General features: G+C 36.1%; 1 protein-coding gene across 17 annotated transcripts in view; it reads left to right on the top strand.

The window, feature by feature from the left end:
* Nucleotides 1-21,204, top strand: part of ARAP2 (ArfGAP with RhoGAP domain, ankyrin repeat and PH domain 2) — a 573,065-nt gene that overhangs the window by 538,107 nt on the left and 13,754 nt on the right. For 16 of the 17 annotated variants that reach the window (XM_055588221.1, XM_055588229.1, XM_055588224.1 and 13 more), the window contains 4 exons: nt 8,045-8,184; nt 16,059-16,141; nt 17,654-17,689; nt 19,503-19,566. In XM_055588221.1, coding sequence (XP_055444196.1) covers nt 8,045-8,184; nt 16,059-16,141; nt 17,654-17,689; nt 19,503-19,566 — 323 coding nt within the window. Of the gene's footprint in view, nt 1-8,044; nt 8,185-16,058; nt 16,142-17,653; nt 17,690-19,502; nt 19,567-21,204 lie in introns of those variants that run through there. The other variant, XM_055588238.1, reaches the window with a different exon arrangement.

Below are 21,204 nucleotides of genomic sequence, written 5' to 3'. Positions count from 1 at the left end.
TTTCTGATTTTATGTAACAAATTAGATGCATATATTTTTGTTTGACATTATATTTTTAGTACCTTTTTGCTTAGTGAAGAATTTTATCAAATAATAAGTTTAGGGGTTTGAAGTGTTTAGGGGATTTAATTTTCTCAATTTGCTCACTTTATCTCAAGAGTTTAAAATATAAACATCACAAGAAAGAATAGATTTTAGAAGCATCTAACATTTAATCTGCTCATTCATTTAAGGTAATGAGGAAATATACTTTACTTTTATGGAAGTATATGAAAGTAAAGGAATTTTCTGTTGTCTCTACTTAAATCACATATTAGTTTTAACATCTCTTTTACAAGTTAGGCATAAATTTATAGCTTCTGTAAGGTTCCAGCTGGAGAAGGCAATGGCACCTCACTCCAGTACTCTTGCCTGGAAAATCCCATGGACGGAGGAGCCTCTTAGGCTGCAGTCCATGGGGTTGCGAAGAGTCAGACACGACTGAAGTGACTTAGTAGCAGCTTAGCAGCAGGGTTCCAGAATAAATAATTTTATGTTGCAGGAGTCTTACTTTAAGCACTAAACTTCTTTATTACCCCAATAGAAGTCTAGATACAACAACAGAATCAAGTTTTAATGATCTCAATGGGGAAGAACTACTTTTAAGATAGAATATATAACTCAAATGCAGATGCCTGTGGGTTTCTAAATTTAGACTGCTACTTGAGACAGATGCTTTGGAATTAAATATGCATTAGAATAGAATAGATCAAAATGCAACTGCTTCTGGCAAATTCAGATCTGGGAAACTGAGCCATCTACTATGGACTGACTTAGAAAATAAAAGAATATTCCAGCAAAAATAGTATGAGTTCATAAATCTTAGTCTAGCTGAAATAATTTATATTCCATTCCTCATCAAATCTTTTTAAAGCCAAAGATGTGTAAAAGTTGAAAATAAATCTGGTCCACTTCAAGTGGAGGTGTTTTCTCAGAAACTGATAACAGAATAGAAAAGTAAGTAGTGCTCTACTTTTTACAGTATGCTGTGTTGTCGTCAAAATGTCATGGAATCTCTGGCACTTTCCTAGTCAATCCTCCGGTAGAAACTGTATTACAGTTTTACTGCTTATGAATAATCTAATTACAGAAGGGTGTCTTCAGGCTGCTTGTTCTATTAAGCATTACTTCCTCAATACAAGTAACAAAGGAAAACACACTGGGAAGTAGGGGGATATTTGACTTTTTCTAGATTATGTTCAAACAGTTCTTGAGTTTGGCTTCTACTCAGTCGTAGAATTAAATTTTATTAAATGTGAATGAATGTCATAAAATGAGTGAACTATATCAAATTCTGCTTCTTCCAAATTATAGAATATGTGTTCTATATAATCAATATCAAACAAAGAATATGAATACTTTTTAATTTGAAAGAGATTTTAGATGTCAGGCTGCAAATATTGCCAAATTTGTGGAATATTTTCAAGAGAAAAGAGGGCTTCCCTTGTGGCTCAGCTGGTAAAGAATCCAAATGTGATGCAGGAGACCTGGGTTGGGAAGATACCCTGGAGAAGGGAAAGGCTACCCATTCCAGTATTCTGGCCTGGAAAATTTCATGGACAGTACAGGCCATGTGGTCACAAAGAGCTGGACACAACTGAGTGACTTTCACTTTCAAGAAAATGTCTCATGAAAATTGCTCCTTTAGCATACATGAGCAGGGATGGAACTTGATTTTTCAGATAATGTGTAAGCTTGGGGAAATAGTCTTTGCTAGTGAAAGAAGAAGGGAGATCCATAGAGACCACGGAAAATAGACCCATTTGTTGTATATTCCCTTGTCATTGCTCAGATCATATATAAGAGATGATATTTACTGGGCATAGCCCAGCAGATGCTGGGCTGATGGCTTTGCATATGCCATCTCATTTAACCTTCCTCATAGTCTTAAGAGCCTTTTTACAAGTATTCTCTAAGCCTCTAACTAACTTGCTATGTTAGTTCTCATATAGGTTGTGAAGGAAAATTCAAAACCCATATTATTTTTAAAAGCAAATATGAAATTATTATTTTTTCAAGAACAGATAAGATTGGGTACATTCAGGGTGGTATGGCCAGAGGCTGAAATTATTATTTTTAAGAGCTAAATTATGAGATAAATATGACTTTTCATGTATTCAATGTCTAAATTTTATCTTTAGAGTTTTAGAGACATGAATAACAAGTATGGACTGGGAGTAGTTAGAAAAACATCTTCATGGATGAGTTGGGTCCAGAAGTAGGAATAAAATTTGTATAAAACAAGAATGGAATTTCCCTCAAGTTCATCCAACTTGAGGGAAGTTGATCAACATAAGTCATGCCATAGTGACAAAGATCAGCTTTCCAAACAGTGTATTATGATCAACTGACTTATAAATAAATATCATTTTAACTTAATGGTTTATAGAGATGAGTAGAAGGAATCTAATTTATTTAGCCCTTGAAAAGTCAAGGAAAGAAATTTAAATTTTTAATGTTAGGCAAGTGAGATAATGAGTAGTAGAAAATAGAGCTTTGGAAAGGGGATTAACATGATAAAACAGTATTTGAATAGCACCAATCTGGAATTATATGGAGTCATTAGACAAGCAGGCCATGAAGTTCTAGAATCCTAGAATCTGGATATTAAGTAGAAAAGGCAGGGGTCAGAGAGATGATATTGACAAAGAAGTGGAATTGAACCCTAGAGAAAATACCTGAGAAAACAATGGTCTGAATTGCTATCTGACTGGACATGAAGGATGAAAGCATAGTATGTGTTTTAGAAATATTCTCGGGTTTGTGTTTTTCCCTCTCCCCTATTCCTACTACTTCTCTGTCTGTCTCTGTCTCTCTTCCCAAGACCCTCCTAGCTTCTCCACAGATGAGCTTTTATTGGGATCAGGAACCACTGGTTAGGAGATACTGTTTTTGTCTAGGGCTTCCCTACTGGCTCAGAGGGTAAAGTGTCTGCCTGCAATGTTGGAGACCCAGGTTTAATTCCCGGGTCAGGAAGATCACCTTGAGAAGGAAATGGCAACCCACTCCAGTACTCTTGCCTGGAAAATTCCATGGACAGAGGAGTCTGGTAAGCTACAGTCCATGAGATTGCAAAGAGTAAGAACTTAAGGTTGCAAATGGTTTGGAAAAGTATTTTTGAGGGGCATCTGTTTCATAGTCCTAGTAATATGTCTGTTCTGTTTAAATAACTAAATTTGACCATTCTGTGTTGTTTTATACAAGGGCTTTTCTAACTAATAACAGAAGTACAGCACAATATAACTAAGAATACCAGTCTATTCTCTTGGGACTTCCCTGGTGGCTCAGATGGTAAAGCGTCTGTCTACAATGTGGGAGACCTAGGTTTGATCCCTGGGTCGGGAAGATCCCCTGGAGAAGGAAATGGCAATCCACTCCAGTACTATTGCCTGGAAAACCCTATGGACAGAGGAGCCTGGTAAGCTACAGTTCACGGGGTCTCAAAGAGTCAGACATGACTAGGGTTAACTCTAAAGAACCCTCTCTGAACTCCCACTGATTCTTTCTTGCCCTAGCAAATACCAGGAGGGGGTTGACTCTCTGGTTATTATTGTTTTGTTCAATTCCTAAATCGTGTCCAACTCTTTGTGACCCCATAAACTGCAGCACGCCAGGCTTCCTAGATCTTAATAAGCTTTTTTGCCCGATGAGGCTGAGAAAGTGAAAACATAAAAGCAAAGTACCCCATGATTGAGAGGCCATGTAGTACTAGAAGTTTGGAAAAGTGAATTGTTGAAAGCCATTTAATTTATAACCTTTGTTATGTTACACAATGAGTCATGCACTATGTCCCCAAAATGTATAGCTTCATCTTGGCCCTTAAATGATGGATAATTTTCCTACTTATTTTAACATTGTTAGAGCATACAGAAATTTTGTCACGAGAGCTTTTAGAAATTCTTTTAGGCCCTCTGTATTTATCATAGAAATTTATATTTCAAGTTTCTTTTTGCTCTTTCCTTCTTTATGAGTCCCTTAATAATATATGCATCAAGATTTAGCTAAGAGGACTTACCTAGTAGTCTAGTGGTTAAGACTCCACACTTTCACTACAGGGGACTTGAGTTCAACCTCTAGTCAGGGAAGTTCCAAATGCTGTGCAATGTGGCCAAAAAAAAAAAAAAGAAGGTGAAGATTTAGCTAAGATACTCAATTGGTAGTGGTAGTTCAGTCATTAAGTCGTGTCTGACTCTTGTGACCCCATGGCCTATAGCCTGCCAGGCTCCTCTGTCCATAGAATTTTCCAGGCAAGAATACTTGAAGTGAGTGAAGTCACTCAGTCATGTCCAACTCTTTGCGACACTGTGGTCTGTAGCCTACCAGGCTCCTCTGTCCATGGGATTTTCCAGGCAAGGGTACTGGAGTGGGTTGCCATTTCCTTCTCCAGGGGATCTTCCCAAGCCAGGGATTGAACCCGGGTCTCCTCACTGCAGGCAGATTATTTACCACTGAGCCACCAGGGAAGCTGTATGTACTCAATTACATATGGTTTATTAAAATAAATTTTAATAAATATGCAAAGGTGACAACAATGTTTTTGTCCTAAGCCTGTTTTCTTTTTGACCTATGAGTGGTTTGCTTAAACACTAGACATATGATTATTTCTTATTGGTAAAATTAGAAAGCTTTATTAAACTGAACAAAAATCTTAAGGTATAATCAGAAGGTGTGAATTGAATTGGTTTGGTTTAAGCAAAATGTAACATCTGTATCTCACAACTTGATTATAATTTAATATTTTTAAAATACTTTTACCTATTTCTAAATCAATAGTATTATAAATATCTTTCTCCACTTTCACCTTCTTATTCTAAATCAGCTGAATCTCTAAGCCCACCCAGTGTTTTCTAAATTGCTTACTGTATTTCTCCTATCAGGATATATAAGCATTGTTTGTTAACCTATGTTTACTCTTCCTCTAACACTGCACTGCAAGTCCAGAAACCATCTCCTCGGGTATTATTGTATATTATTAGAACCAAATGCATAGTAGACTCTGAATACTTCATGAAGAAATGATGTCATATGAATTTTGCTGAACACTAGTTATATGTATATTTTTTTCCTTTATCTTCTCATTGCATTAAAATAATCTTTCAAGTCTTTTAATTAGAAAAGTGTTATTTTTAATTTAAATATAAGCTAGTTAGCTATAAAATATTACTTGAAATATTTTTTCTATGAAATTTACTATTAAGAGATTGTTCCAGAAGACAAATTTTAGCAGTGTATTTTTCAGAAATTATTTTAAAATCACCAACTCCCTAAAAGAACCTATTTTAGCATGGCATCATGATTAAAAGAATGTTTTTGTGGTAGTATGCAGATCATGAAAACTACTTTTGTTTGTTTATGGTTAAGATCAGTGATGTGATTCAACATATTGATGTCTGCTTCCGGGTTGTCATCCCATGCTCATATCTGAGTTATAAGGCAGTACTTCAAATTTTTCTAACTTGTTTTCATATACTAACTATAATTGTGAACATCTGTGTATCATTTGCTGTTTGAGTAAAGGCTTTCCCTAAGCAAGGGATTGCTAGGTTTAAGACTAAAAAAGTTATTTTTCTAAAATCATTCAAGTTATCTATAAATTTTAGAAACTATGAGTGAATACTTAAGAGTTTCATCACTTTAATACCAGGAAATTGCTAAAGGTCTTGATCCTGATGTGGTGTCCCTCCCTACATCTTTTGAGGACGCCATCTAGTGTGAGGGCCACAACAGTCTGCAGGAGAAGTGTCATTACTCCTATTCTACAGCAAGAGCAGGAGTTGACCCCAGAATGACCATGTCACATGGCTACTTGGCTTCAGGTTCCTTTCCTTTCCTTTGTTCCTTGTTTCTCAAGCAGACAGTTAAATAATGTTGAGATTTTAAAAAGAAAGTTGTACCCAGAGGGATGCCTTGGGGAGGGAGGTGGGAAAGGGGTTCAGGATGGGGAAAACATGTACACCCGTGGCGGATTCATGTTGATGTATGGCAAAACCAATACAATATTGTAAAGTAATTAGCCTCCAATTAAAATTAATAAATTTATATTTAAAAAAACAAAAAAAGTTGTAAACTGGAGATATAGTGATAAATTTATTCATGATAAATTCATAGATTCAACGTGATTTTATTGTAAAAAATGTGGTTTTTTAATGGAACTGTTTAAATGATTTCTAAGTGTGGTTAGATGCATTATTGCATAAGCGTTATTGGACATTTTGCCTTATTTACCCTTACCTGTTTCATAGATATAGGAATTTTTCTAATGTCTGAAGAATTACTGAATTCCTCAGTCAGAATTCTAGAAGAGATTTCTCTTTTACCTGTGTATTTTTTATTATTTATATGAGTGCTATTCAAAGAGGTAAAATGCAAGCTGATGATATAATTCTAAATTGCCTAGTAGCCACATTTAAAATATACATGTATAAATACACATATATATCAGTTCAGTTCAGTTCAGTTGCTCAGTCATGTCCGACTCTTTGCGACCCCATGAATTGCAGCACGCCAGGCCTCCCTGTCCATCACTGCTACCCGGAGTTCACTCAAACTCACATCCATCGAGTTGGTGATGCCATCCAGCCATCTCATCCTCTGTCGTCCCCTTCTCCTCCTGCCCTCAATCCCTCCCAGCATCAGAGTCTTTTCCAATGAGTCAATTCTCCGCATGAGGTGGCCAAAGTACTGGAGTTTCAGCTTTAGCATCATTCCTTCCAAAGAACACCCAGGACTAATCTCCTTTAGAATGGACTGGTTGGATCTCCTTGCAGTCCAAGGGACTCTCAAGAGTTTTCTCCAACACCACAGTTCAAAAGCATCAATTCTTCGGTGCTCAGCCTTCTTCACAGTCCAACTCTAACATCCATACATGACCACAGGAAAAACCATAGCCTTGACTAGAAGGACCTTTGTTGGCAAAGTAATGTCTCTGCTTTTCAATATGCTATCTAGGTTGGTCATAACTTTCCTTCCAAGGAGTAAGCGTCTTTTAATTTCATGGCTGCAGTCACCATCTGCAGTGATTTTGGAGCCCCCAAAAATAAAGTCTGACACTGTTTCCCCATCTATTTCCGATGAAGTGATGGGACCAGATGCCATGATCTTTGTTTTCTGAATGTTGAGCTTTAAGCCAACTTTTTCACTCTCCTCTTTCACTCTCATCAAGAGGCTTTTTAGTTCCTCTTCACTTACTGGCATAAGGGTAGTATCATCTGCATATCTGAGGTTATTGCTATTTCTCCCGGCAGTCTTGATTCCAGCTTGTGCTTCTTCCAGCCCAGTGCTTCTCATGATGTACTCTGCATATAAGTTGAATAAGCAGGGTGACAATATACAGCCTTGATATACTCCTTTTCCTATTTGGAACCAGTCTGTTGTTCCATGTCCAGTTCTAACTGTTGCTTCCTGACCTGCATATTGGTTTCTCAAGAGGCAGGTCAGGTGGTCTGGTATTCCCATCTCTTTCAGAATTTTCCACAGTTTCTTGTGATCCACACAGTCAAAGGCTTTGGCATAGTCACATATATATAAGTAGGTGAAATTAACTTTACTTATATCTTCTATTTAAACTCACATATCCAAAATATCATTTCAATATGTAATCAATACTATAAAATTGTGATATATTTACCTTTTCTGATACTACAAAATTGTATTATATTTACCTTTCTAGGTACTAATTTTCAAAATATGGTATATATCTTATATTCACAGCACATCTCAGTGGAGACTAGCATGTTTCAGGTGCTCATTAGCCAGTAGCTAATTGAACAGCATAGGTAGGCCTGTATATTACAGAGATATAACTAGATCTGGTTAGTGTATCTGTAGCTTGTCCAACACTCCCCTGATATAAGGTGTTCCCAAAAATTAACTAGAGGCTTCTTAATTGTAGGAAAGAAGTTATTATTTTGTATCATCAAAATTGAAAATATAGAAATGTTTTATATTCTATTCCAAATAAATGAAGATATACCTAACTTGCAAAAGTAAATGTTGTACTTTACAGAGAGGAAGGCCCTGGAAAATATCAAAGAGGGAGTCTTGAAAGTTAAAGAAGAACCATCTAAAATACTCTCTGGAAATAAGTTTCAAGATCGGTATTGTGTTTTACGAGATGGGTACCTCCTTCTTTACAAGGATCTGAAGGTATTTATATATATAGTAGTTGAATATCTGTATATTTTTGTGTGAGTTAACATTCTTATTTCACACCTCTAAGCCCTGTCTTCAGGAGTTCAAGGCCTATAGTAAATAAACTGCATTCAACCTCTGGGAGGCTGGCAGAAAGGTAAAACCACATAGTTACTGTGTAGAAGTTTGGGCAGCTTTTAAAATAGTTATTTGTTCTGACTCACAATCCAGCAACTCTATTCCTAGGTATTATATTCACTAGAGCACTTGTTCAAGAATATTCATAAACAGCTTTATTCATAAAGGCTAAAACCTGGAAACATTCCAAATGTCCATCAATAGGAGAAGGATATATTCAGACAATGGAATGCTACTCAGCAATAAAACTGAATGAATGTAACAACGTGGGAGGACCTTCAAATCCTTTTTGAGTAAAAACAGTTTGACACAAAATAGTACCGTATGAGTCTAACCATAAAAGTTTAAAACAGAGACAAATTCCTCTATGGTGATAAAAGTCAGAAAGTGTTTGCCTAGGGTATGGAGTAGCATTGCTACAGAAGCACAGAGATACAGTCAGTAGGGTATTTTCTAGGATGACAGAAATAAATGTTCTCTATCCAGTTTTGGGTGGTTGTTACATGGGTATATACTAGCATCTCTACTTCAAGCAATATCCAAGCAGTTATTTTGAATGTTGAATAACCACAGGACTCAAAGATACTTTTTCCACTAAATTATAAAAATTCACTTGAATAAACATTGCTTGCATACTTCAGGTGTGTGGTGCTTCACTATGTTGTGTTTTGGAGATCTATAAAAAAGGACCAGACTAGTATCATGTTTAATATTGTTCTGAAGGAAGAGTTATTAAGTAGCTTTCCAGAGTTCTACAGTCCCATTTTGCTGTGGCTTTTATTGAGCTCTCCACACTGACCACTGTCTTATATGTTCCTCCAGCAAGGAAGCCTTCAGGTGGGCATAAATAAATCTTAGCCTCCTACTTGGTGTATCCATTTAATGGTCATATTCTTCAAGGACAGCAGAACGTCCAGGCAGAGAGCTAACAAAACAGCACTGAATTTTGCAGCCCTTATCCCTCTCTTCCAAGAGCTGTACTGTATACTGGAAATCCCACACTGTTGTTCCGGCTGATAGAGTTGGTGGGGAGTCTGTGTAGGTATCAAGTGATTGTTATCATTTGTTATTGTTTGATATCATTATTCACATTCTTCAGTGCAGGAAGAGTAAAGTTTGCAGAAATAAGGCACTTAAGAATTCTAAGTTATGTGAAACAAACACATCACATTTTTTAAAGATTTATTCATTATTTTTGTCTGTGCTGGGTCTTCGTTGCTGTGTGAGCTTTCTCTAATTGTGGTATGCAGGATTCTCATTGTGGTGGTTTCTCTTGTTGCCATGCACAGGCTCTAGATGCACGGGCGTGAATAGTAGTGGCATGTGGGCTCAATAGTTGAGGCTTGTGAGCTCTAAGGCGCTAGCTCAGTGGTTGTGGCACACAGGTAACTTAGTTGCTCTGTGGCATGTGTGGTCTTCCCAAACGAGGAATCGAACCTGTGTCCCCCATACTGGCAGGTAGATTCTCAACCACTAGACCAGCAAGGAAGCCCCCAACACATCACATTGTAAAGTTCATGAACTGTAGGTTTGTGTTTGTGAAAGGAAATGCTAAACCTCACAACTGAAGTTCTAGCATCTAAGACCTGAATCTGGTTGAATCCTGTTGGGGTTTCTTCAGTGAGCCACCCACCTTGATCTTCATTAGACTCATTTCCTTCATCCCGGTCCTTCCATTTATATGCTGGTTAATGGTCACCTTTGTAGTTGGGTATTTACTTAGTGTAATTTAAAATCATCCTGGACTTTTTAGTTTCATTAAGGAACTGACACGTCCACTGTGTAGCAACAGAAGGTTCTAAAAACAGCTAGTATCAATACCAGTGCAGTCGAGGGCCCCATCTAACATTCAAGTGGTTAATCCACAAAAAGCAGAGTTCTGCACATTTCACTTATCTCACTTTATATTTTCAATAATCCTATAAAAGTAGCACTATAATTATCCCCCTTAACAGATGAAGAAATGGAGTCTACCAAGATATTACATAACTTGCTCAGGATCACATAGCCAGTAAGCAGTCGAGTCAGAATCAACTCCCAGGTGTCTCATTTAAAGGTTTTATGCATGGACTCACTAAAGAAAAGCGTTTGTATTATTTTAGCCCTGTGTTTTTTCTGACAGAATTTTACTTAAAGAGGATAGTGTTTTTCATTTTAATAGTACCAAGTATTTCCAAATAGGACACTTCATACAATTTAGTTTCTTATACTGTTTTTCCCCAAGCTGGTATAAATTAAAAAATCTGCCACAAGGAAGCCTGTACATGGAGATATTATTTTTTTTAGATGAAATGATTTTATAATTGAGTTAAATAATCTCATCCCTTAACAGAATGATTTTTATGAATATGTATCTTTTTGAAAGCATCATTCTGCTTAATCTAAAATAAGTCATACAAATCGGTAGACAGTGGTAGGACTGAGTGCTCATCTGAAAGTTCTTTTTTTTTACATTTGCAATATTTTCCCCATGTTTATTGAAGTATAATTGACAAAAATTGCATTTGTTATAAAAATATGATGTTTTTGATATACATATACATTGTGAAATGATGACCACAATCTAAGCTAATTAATGAATGAATTAATAGTCATTACCTCATATAGTTTTGTGTGTATTTGTGGTAAGAACATTTAAGATCTACTCCCTTGGCAGATTTCAAGTATACAATACAGTACCATTAACTGTTGTCACCATGCTATACTTAGATTTCGAGGACCTATTCTTTCTGCACAACTGAAATTTAGTACCCACTTATCAACACTTTCCCATTTCCCTCAGTCCCAGTCCCTGGAAACCACCATTCTACTCCCTGCTTCTTTGTGAGTCTGACTTTTTTAGATTCTGTTCAATACATGTAAATGAGATCATACAGTATCTCTCAGAAAGAATGTTCTTTAAAGACACTGAACACATTTTGTTTCTATCACAGCGACCTTAGGTTATGGAATTATAGTGTTAACTGTTTGAAAGTTGTCTTTATGCATCTGTCAGAATCAGTTAATGTGACTGACACTTTCATTTGCACAGTAAGGCAGGCAGATGAGGGACATGGTTTTCCTTTAAACTCAAACCACTCTTATTTTCATGGTGTTATTTTGTTGGTTATTTGTGCATGTTGCTGGTCGTTCGCTTTTAATATTGATGGCCAAGTCATTGGCAATGTTTGCTTTTCAAATGAGTTTACAGTAAATAATCAATAGTAAAAATCCTCAAATTTATCTGAATACAGATTTGACTCTGGTTTTGACAGTTGCCCTTAATATATGTGTGCTTGTATATATTTAGAAAATGATTTACTGAGAAGAGAGTAGAAATTACAAATTGAAAAGTATATTTAAAGAGACTGTGTGTTAATTAGAGATAATTTATGAATGCTCATTAACAACAAATTAGAGTAATACACAGGGGAAGATATATTTTGTTTTGAGAGTTTTTCCTGCACAGAAAATATTAATTAAAATGTTTTCAGACTTGATTTACATAAAAGGTTAGAAGTTTCAAAGAATATTACCATTATACTGTTAATGGTGTCAAAAAAAAAAAAGCAAATGGGGAGGGGATGGTTGTTAAAATTTACATGCACTAATAAGCAAATTCTTCTCAGTAACAAAGATAATTTTTTAAGCACGCTAATTTAATTGATTCAATTAAAATTTTTCTTTGAAATACAGTGCCTGAAGCAACATATTACGTACTTCATAACACTTGAACTTTTTGAAGAAGTTCTCCAGAAAGCACACATACTAAAAGAGTTGTAATAAGCCAATAGTAAAGTTATCATGGTAAATGAGATTTCTTTTAAAAAACTTTGTATTAGAATCCTAACAGGTCCTGCTTATGCTTATTCATTTTGAAGATTGAAACTGAAAAGGGTTTCTTTCGACGATGGCTGAACTCCTCTCAAATTATGTCGTCTGTGTTCTCGTTGCACAGGATAGAACATAAAATAATGAGCTGGAGTGTCCAGAGTGGCTTGGCAATCAGTTGTATTACTTCAGACTCTCAATCTATTGCCAACAATATTTCAAAATGTAGACAGTCCTGGGCTTACCAATGTCCTGTATAAATAAGACTAATCGTACAGCAGTAAAGAATCCGCCTGCCAATTTAGGAGACACAGGAGATGCAGGTCTGATCCCTGGGTTGGGAAGATCCCCTGGAGGAGGGCATGGCAACCTATTCCAGTATTCTTGCCTGGAGAATCTCCATGGACAGAGGGTCCTGGTGGGTTACAGTCCATGGGGTCACAAAGAGTCAGACACAACTGAGCAACTGAGCACACACATGCATGCACCTAGATCAGACACAGGTGCTCCTTATTCTCAGATGTGCAGGTCCCTTCTTACCTGTCCTGCTGGAATTACAGCCTCTCGCCTGACTCTGCTACTGCTTCCTTTGGGACTGAGTCCAAGGGACCAGCAGTCTAAGCAGTCACGTCCCTGAGGAGGGATGTGAGCCTCAGCTATAATCTGGCTGAACCTCTGATGAAGGTGTCCAGGAGTCTCTGCTACTATATACACTCCTATGTTCTCGTCTCCTTGACTCTTTCCTGTATAGAAAACTTACGGCCTTAAAAAACTACCTCACTCTTCCATATCAGTCTTAAAGTGTTAATCCTGAATATTCAGTAAAGTAGCAAGCTAAAATACAGATACCCCAAAACCAAACACATGAAATACCAGAAAAATGACCTTAACAAGAAGAGGCTGACATGAAGAAAGCTACAGAACTACACTAATAGAAATGGGTGAAAATTAATGTAAAGTCTACTAATATTGATCTGTAGGTTTAATGTAATTATTAATGTTTTCAAAATCCCAAAGAAAATAACTTTTAGAACTTGGAAAAAATGATTTGACAGCTCATCTCAAAGGGTAAACAGAAAGGAATTAGGAATACTTGCAAACATTTTAGAGATATAAAAAGTAAAATCACTGTCAAGTATTTTGCACCCAACTGTTTATTCATACAGTAAAACTAAAATAGCTTAGTTCATATTGTGGCATAAAAATGAACAGAGATAGCAACGGTAACATAAAGTGAGGTTAAAAAAAATGTAATTATCATAATTGTTTTGATAAATATGTCATAAATGCATGTCTAAAGAAAATTTATATAGTAAATTGCTTTGTTGTTCAGTGGCTAAGTCATATCTGACTCTTTGTGACCCCATGGACTGTAGCCTGCCAGGCTCCTCCGCCTATGGCATTTCCCAGGCAAGGATACTGGAGTGGGTTGCCATTTCCTTCTCCAGGGGATCTTCCTGATCCAGGGATCGAACCTGTGTCTCCTCATGGTCTCCTGCCTGGGCAGGTAGATTCTTTGCCTCTGAGCCACCAGGGAAACCCAATTGTTAACAGAAATTTTTCAACTTAAATTCTCATCTATTCTGTGTGTAAAATATACCAGATTGATAAAAGAATTAAAACTTGGACAAATAGCAACCCTTCAAGCTCCATGGCTATGCAACTATTTATCAGATATGTGGGGAACCCTTTAAACTTGAAGTAATAGTTCAAAAGACATCAACATACTTGACTTTATAAAAATAAAAGTAAACAGTGACCAACTAGTGTAGACTATTTCATTTAAAAAGATAAGGCAATTTCCTATTTGGTATATAAAGAACTAATGTCAATAAGTAAATGTATAAATAAATGGATAAATTGTTGATCAAGTCAAAACTGAAAACTGCTAGTAAATGCAGAAATATATGTTTAACTGTAAGTAAATATACCCTATCAATTTTGCAAAATCTTATTGTTAATCATGTCCTAGCCTTTGGCTCTGTGATACCATTTCAAGAAATCTAGCCATACAGAAAAAAAAAAAAAAAGAACCAAAGTATTTTTAAAATTATGTGCCATGATAATAATAGCAAACTCAGTGATAAGGGTGACTAGGAATAAATTCACCATGTAAATTTCAAGCCTTATCATTGCTGCCACAGAGAACACTGGTCACCAAAGCATTATCCAGGATCTTCTTCCTGCTCACTTTTTTCTCTACATTTCCTCTACATTCTCCTAACCTGTTTTCTCCATGGAAACCAATTTTTAATTTTATAAAAATTGTTGTATTTTCCACCCTTTATGCTTTCAAATTCAACTGCTTTCATAAGGAAAAGAATTTATAGTAATAGTTTAACTTTTATAAAACTTAGGACTGATTTGAGCTATATACTTGCTGAATGGGCTTTTGTGCATTTTTCTAGGGCTCTAACAACTTGTTATCGATTTCTATGAAGCACTGTGTTCTAAATTTGTAATAATAGCTGTAATTTGCTGTGCCCTTAGTATTTGGCCATTTACTGGACTAAACTCTTTAAAAGTACTTTTCTTATTTAATTTGTACAATAACCCTTCACAGTAACCCTTTATCATTTAATCTTCATAATAACTCTGTGAGATAGTATGTTTATTATTCCTGTTTACAAATAAGATACAAGAGCAGAGAGCAGTAATGTGAGGTTACAAGCTAGTAGGTAGCAAGCCAGATTTGCACCCAGGTCTCTGACCCAAGACCCGTTGCTCTTAGTTATAAATGCTGTCTGCATACCAGGTTGAAAAAAGTGATTTCCTTGAAAATTTTTAGGATATTGGGAAAGCTTTTTCTAATTACCATGTTCATGGCTATTATCTTTATAAAATCTATTGCAGGCTATCCAACAATAATATGTGTATATGCTTTGATATTAAATTAGAATATAATGATTGAAATTTTTCCTCTGTCAGATACTTTTCCTGGTGGTTCAAGGATTTGAATTTTTTCATCTTAATCAGATAAATATGTTGGGATGTGTACCGAAAATATATAATTGATCTAAAAGCAAATGTATATTCTTTTTAATAGTCTCTTTTGTGAGTTATTAGTGAAAATTTTCAATATGGATATTTGAGATAGTCTATGCCTACATAGATTTGTAGTTCCAAAATCCAAAAAGTACAGAAAATCATAACTCATTTGGTGGCAAAACTTGACCTATACCAACATAAAGATATTTGTCTTAGTCTGTTCAGGCTAACTACCACAGACTGGGTGGCTTATAAAAACAGAAATTTATTCCTCCAGTTCCAGAGGCTGAGGGCCTGAGATTAGGGTGCCAGTGTGGTCAGGTTCTAGTTAGAATCTTCTTCCAGGTTGTAGACTGCCCACTTCTCATATCCTCACGTAGTGAAAACAGTTAATCTCATGACTCAATTAACCATCCAAAGCCATCACCTCCAAATACCTTCATGCTGTGGATTATATTTCAGTTTGGGGGTGTGGGGATATGAACATTCAGACCATAACAATACTTATGGCCTTTATTTATTCACATTTATATGAAATGTCATGCATTTTTGTAGAGAATATGAATCTATTTGAATATAGGGTGGGTGCTACCCCAGGCAACACCGATGAGATTGTAGAGTTACAAAATATACTGCATATGTATTTTTTAAATATGAAAAAAAAAAACCCATCATCAGTTCTCATAAGTCCCAAGTGTTTTGAATAAGGAATTACTGTTTGTGTTTGTACAGATATATGCACACATATGTAATCATACATATATATACAGGATCATTTATTTAAATTTACAACATTGTAACCAACACAATCTTCATTTACCAAAAATTTGGTATGATATTCATGAAATATTTGTGAAACTAAACATTCTAAACTCTATTCTTAATACTCAAGGAAAATAAAAGGACATTTATAAAATCTTTTTAATTGCAAATTATTTTGTTTTCCTTTACAGAGTAGCAAACCTGACAAAATGTTTTCTCTCAGTTCAGTGAAGTTTTATCTTGGAGTGAAAAAGAAGATGAAGCCTCCAACAAGGTAAAGCTTGGAAGGGCAGAGCTGTTGAGAAAGTTACAGGAAAACCTGTCCAAGGATTTAGGGATCAATGGCATTAGTCTGACTCTTCATAAGCTAAGCTTTAGACAGGTTCCTTAAGTTGCCACAAACATGTGGCAGGGGACCTGGGTGGGTGGATACGGAGAGATGATGATGTTCCCACTCAAGTCAAGCTCCTGAGGAATTGCATCTCCTCTGTGTAGAACAAGAAATCCCCAGAAGGCCCTCACAACTGGGAAATACATGGGTTTCTCCACATCCCTTTCCCTGCTCAGTCACAGAATGTTCCAGTCAGTCAGTCTACCCAGAGGAAGAAAAATGCTGCCCTCCATCCTTCTTGGCTTTTTTTTAAACTGGAAGATAATTGCTTTACAGTGTTGTGGGGGTTTCTGGAATGTATCAAAATAAATCAGAAATATATATATTTGTTTTTTATATATTCATACATATATATTTCCTTTTCCCATCCCATGCCTCTAGGTTGTCACAGAGCTCCAGGCTGGGCTCACTTGTTATAGAGCAGCTTCCCACCAGTTACCTATTTTTCACATGATAGTGTATATATGTCAATATTACTTTCTCAGTCTGTCCTTCCTTCCCCTGCTGTGTCCACCAGTCCATTGTCTACATCTGCATCTCCATTTCTTCTTCATAAACAGGTTCATCAATACTGTTTTTCTAGATTCCATACATATGCATTAATATATGATATTTGTTGCTTTTAGAACATCTTGGCCCTGGCTCTATAATTTGCCCTCTTTGTTGTACTGAATTTGGCAAAACCTCACAGCACATGGGTGGTAGAGAGAAAGTGGACTCTTTAAACATTATGCTTCTCACTAGTACTTGAACCAACCCAGCATTTGAGTTATACCACACTTATTCATCACAGATTACTTTGATTAGCTAATTAAAGTTTTTACTCATACTTTTAATATCATGAAACATCATTTTAATAAACTGTATATGATTTCAGAGTCTATTGTACTCACTTTTGCCTCTGTGCTTAATTTCTCAGCCCAGCACATGTATCTGTATTGTGGCTGGTACATTCTTTTGTTTTTTTAAATTAAATTTATTTATTTTAATTGGAGGCTAATTACTTTACAATATTGTATTGGTTTTGCCATACATCAACATGAATCTGCCACAGGTGTACATTCTTTAAAATTTCTCACAATATCAGTAAGTCAATATGTGTATTTTATTTTGGCCATTTTTCTAGACATCTGTCCTTACTCAGCCCAGAATATCCCCACTGCCTCATAACATCATGAGACCCCCATCCCCCGTGTCCTTTCAACATATCTATAAATTTATAGCCAAATCCCTCAATATCCATCATACCCAGCGAATCATCACTTGTGGATATCAATTCTGTTATGCTTTCCCACCATTAAACATTACCTCCTTAAAATTTCATCCTGTGTATTGTCTCATAAAATGGATCATTTTTAACATGTATATGTGTTTTTTCCCCCCAATATGATGCAGCTGGGGATTGACAGCATATTCTGAAAAACATCACTGGTAAGTTAACAGCTAACAGATTTTGGATTTGATATATTGATGATAACGACAGTAAATAATGTTATTTGGCAGATAGATCTAGAGATAAGAAACATTTCTTTTAAGTGAAGTCAAACTCTTTTCTAAATACCTTGAGCCTAAAAAGAGAATAGGAGGTTTGCTTCAGGGTTTATATCTGTTTAAGTCTCATGTATCCTATTTGCCAACACCTCAAGAAAAACTACATATGATTTCTTACTAGTTATTATATAAATGTGGAATCTCTGGTTTTAAGGGATAAGCAGACAAAACTCAGTTTTAAATTAAGGATAAGAACTCTGCAAAACTCAAATTTAAAGAAAAGACCTTGGCTTCAAATCGGTTCTTTCTGTAGAGTACTTCTTTCCATTGATGTCACCAGGATCTGGCCACTCTCCATAGAGACTGGACTAGATGTCTCCTTCTCCCTCATCTCCCTGTGTCTCATCCATACCAGATCTGCCTCTTAATTCTCTGATCCACCCACACCCTCTATCCTTGGAGCCTTCATCCATTTGGCACATTCTCCACCCAGCACTGAAGAGATTTTCTAAAATCTATCATATTTCTTTTCTGTTTTAACTCATCTATGAATCCAAAATGTAGAATAAAGTATAGGATTATTGGCACAGCACATGAAGTCCTTTAATATGTATCTCCTGTGACTTTCCCACATTTTTACTTAATGATAAAACAATCTGTTTCTAATTCACTATACATGCCTTCCTGCTTCATATCATATGCTTAATATCCGTGCTGTCTTCACTGAACCTTCTTCCATAGTGTATGCTCCCCCTTCCCTCATCACTTTTATCTTCTTCCTGCTGATCTGGCAGACTCAGCTGTCATTTTTTATTCAAACCATAGCTGAAATGACGGAGAAAGTCTTATCAGATAACTTTCCTGTCTAATCCATTTATTTCTTCTTTACATCTACAGTATTTTGTGCTGGTGGATCCATAACTAAAATGATTTGTAGAGGGAACAGTTTTCTTGGACTTGGCAATAGGAAGGGACAACTGTCTTCATGAGAATCTAATGGAAGAAGCAAGGATTATTTTTAGACGTTTCATTCTAACATTTTTCTAAATTATTAATAAGGATATAAAAATAACTACTTTGAAATTATGCCATTCTAACATCAGTTACAAGATTTTCCACCTCATCCCTAAGTGTGCTGTTTCTGTATTTGTGTTCAACTTTACTTTTTTTTCCCCTTGCTGTATTGTAGTTTGTTTACATTCCTGGCTTTCCTAATAGACTGTGAACCTTGAAGGCAAGATCTCTGTTTTGTGTAGGTTTTCAATAGGTTACTGAATCAGTGTTATTGGACATGCAGTGGTTTTTTTCATTTAGCTCATTTTTCATGAGTCTTGTTGGGTATTAATGTTTATAATCACATGGACTGTGTCTAAAAAATCTGCTCTTAAGAAAATATACACTTTTTTTTCTTAGGCTCAGTTTCTGGGGGAAAAAGTATTTTACCATCATGTACCTGAAAAAGTAAATGACACTGACCTTTCTGCATTTCCAAAAAATACCGCTTATCATTTTTTGGCAGTTTTCAAAGCCTTTATTTATATTTTGGTTAAACTAGCATATTTATACTACTGTTTTGATAGCAGAAGCCTGAAGCAACTTGTACTGAAATACTTCCAGTTTGATTGCATTATGTCATTAATTAGGGGAAACCCAAAGAGATTTCTGATCACTTAATCACATACTTGCCAAATAAATACACTGGAAAATTCCTTTGTCCTTTTGAATTATATATTTTATAAACCTTGTCTTATAGGCACCTGTGTTGTGAGAGTTCACAAACTCAAACGGAGTGGATGGCCAATATCTTTATCGCCCAGGTATGATACCTATTTCACCTATCTAGTAAAGTGTGACAACTGTTTATAGGAAATGTTAGTGTGGTTGTAGTTTCCAAAGAATTTTTAATGAGACTTTTGTGTATACTTGTATTTTCTCATGATTTTTTAAATACATGAGGACCCAGATTTACCCACTATTCTGTAAGAGAAAGTTTACTCTTTGTTGAGGCATCTTTTTTCCCCAGCCCAGCGGCTCCTCAGCGTGGGGCGGCATCTGGCTTCAAGATGGTAGAATAAAAAAGAGGGGCTTGTCTGAGCTCTTGTCCTCCAGAGTCCCATTGGATCTGTGTTTAGAAAATGTGTTCTTTTCATTTTTCCAATTTTTTATTAGAAGACAGTGGCTTTACAATGTTGTGTTAGTTTCCACTATAGCAAAGTTAATCACCATACATACATACATATACTCTCCCTCTTGGGCTCCCTTCCTATTCAGGTTTCCACGGTGCATAAAGTAGAGTTCCCTGTGCTATCCAGTATGTTCTCATTAGTTATCTCCTCTACACAGTGTCAGTCCCAATCTCAATTCCTCCCATGCCACTCCAACCCCCCTCATTTCCCCCTTAGTATTCATCTATTTCTTCTGTGTCTGCATCTCTATTTCTGCTTGACAAATAAGATCATCTAGAAAAATGGTATAGATGATCTTATTTGCTCTTTTCCTTCCTGTTCTCCCCGTGGCCTCCTGCTTTTCCAAAAACAAGGATGGGAACCTACATTTCTTTAATACATACTGTGTAATTCATGTATTTTCCTCACAACAAATTGTGCATGATACTGCTTATAGATAAGAAAACAAAGTTTACAAAAGGCTCAGTGATTTGCTTAGGACCATACATTTAGTTAGTGGTTTAACCCAGAGGCTAACACCTACCCTCAATTTCCCATTTAGTCTCCTCCCTACTGGAGGACTCACTCTTGCAGTGAAGGATAAAATAGTCCCATTAATAGGACTAGTTTCTTCCCCAACCTTGTCTGGCCAGAATCCCAGCAATGCTTCCCCAGCATTGAAATTCACTGGTAACGATTAAGTTGCCACTCTTTATTACCAAGGGTGTGCTTCCCTGTTTCTCTTACAAGTGAGAAGTTAATTCGCCCTCAAATCTTGTCCTTACTTGTTTTGAAAACCATTTTCTCTGTTCATTTAATTTATTAACCTTTCCAGTGGTTAATAAACACAGCTTTTCTCAGCCTGACCCTACTACTACTACCTGGGAATACATTTCCAGAAAAAGTCCAGTGGCTAACTTTTTAGAGCCTTTTCTTTTTTTGTGACTGTTTAAAAATTTAGATATTCAAGTCCTACTTTAAAGAAAGTGGGCTTGAAGTAATAGTAAAATTAGAACCATAGAATCTAAAACTGTTACAGTATCTGGTTATGGCACAATTACATTGATGTTTCTGTTTTTATGACTGAAGTCATTAGATGCTGTAGTTGAAAATCAAGGTGTAAACAGCCAGGAAACCAAGGCTGCTCTCACCACCAAGTTATTTCTCCTTGCCTCGCCTGTCCCTTGTTGTGCTGGCCCCAGAGACTCAGTCCAATTACATTTCTTCAGTTCATTCCACTTCTTAGGATTACGGTAAACACAAAGGTCCTTTTGGATTTGAGGATTTAAT

The sequence above is a fragment of the Bubalus kerabau genome, chromosome 7 (assembly GCF_029407905.1).
Source record: "Bubalus kerabau isolate K-KA32 ecotype Philippines breed swamp buffalo chromosome 7, PCC_UOA_SB_1v2, whole genome shotgun sequence".
Classification (NCBI taxonomy): domain Eukaryota; kingdom Metazoa; phylum Chordata; class Mammalia; order Artiodactyla; family Bovidae; genus Bubalus; species Bubalus kerabau.
The sequence above is the reverse complement of the archived record's forward strand: the minus strand, read 5'-3'. Positions and strand labels throughout refer to the sequence as shown.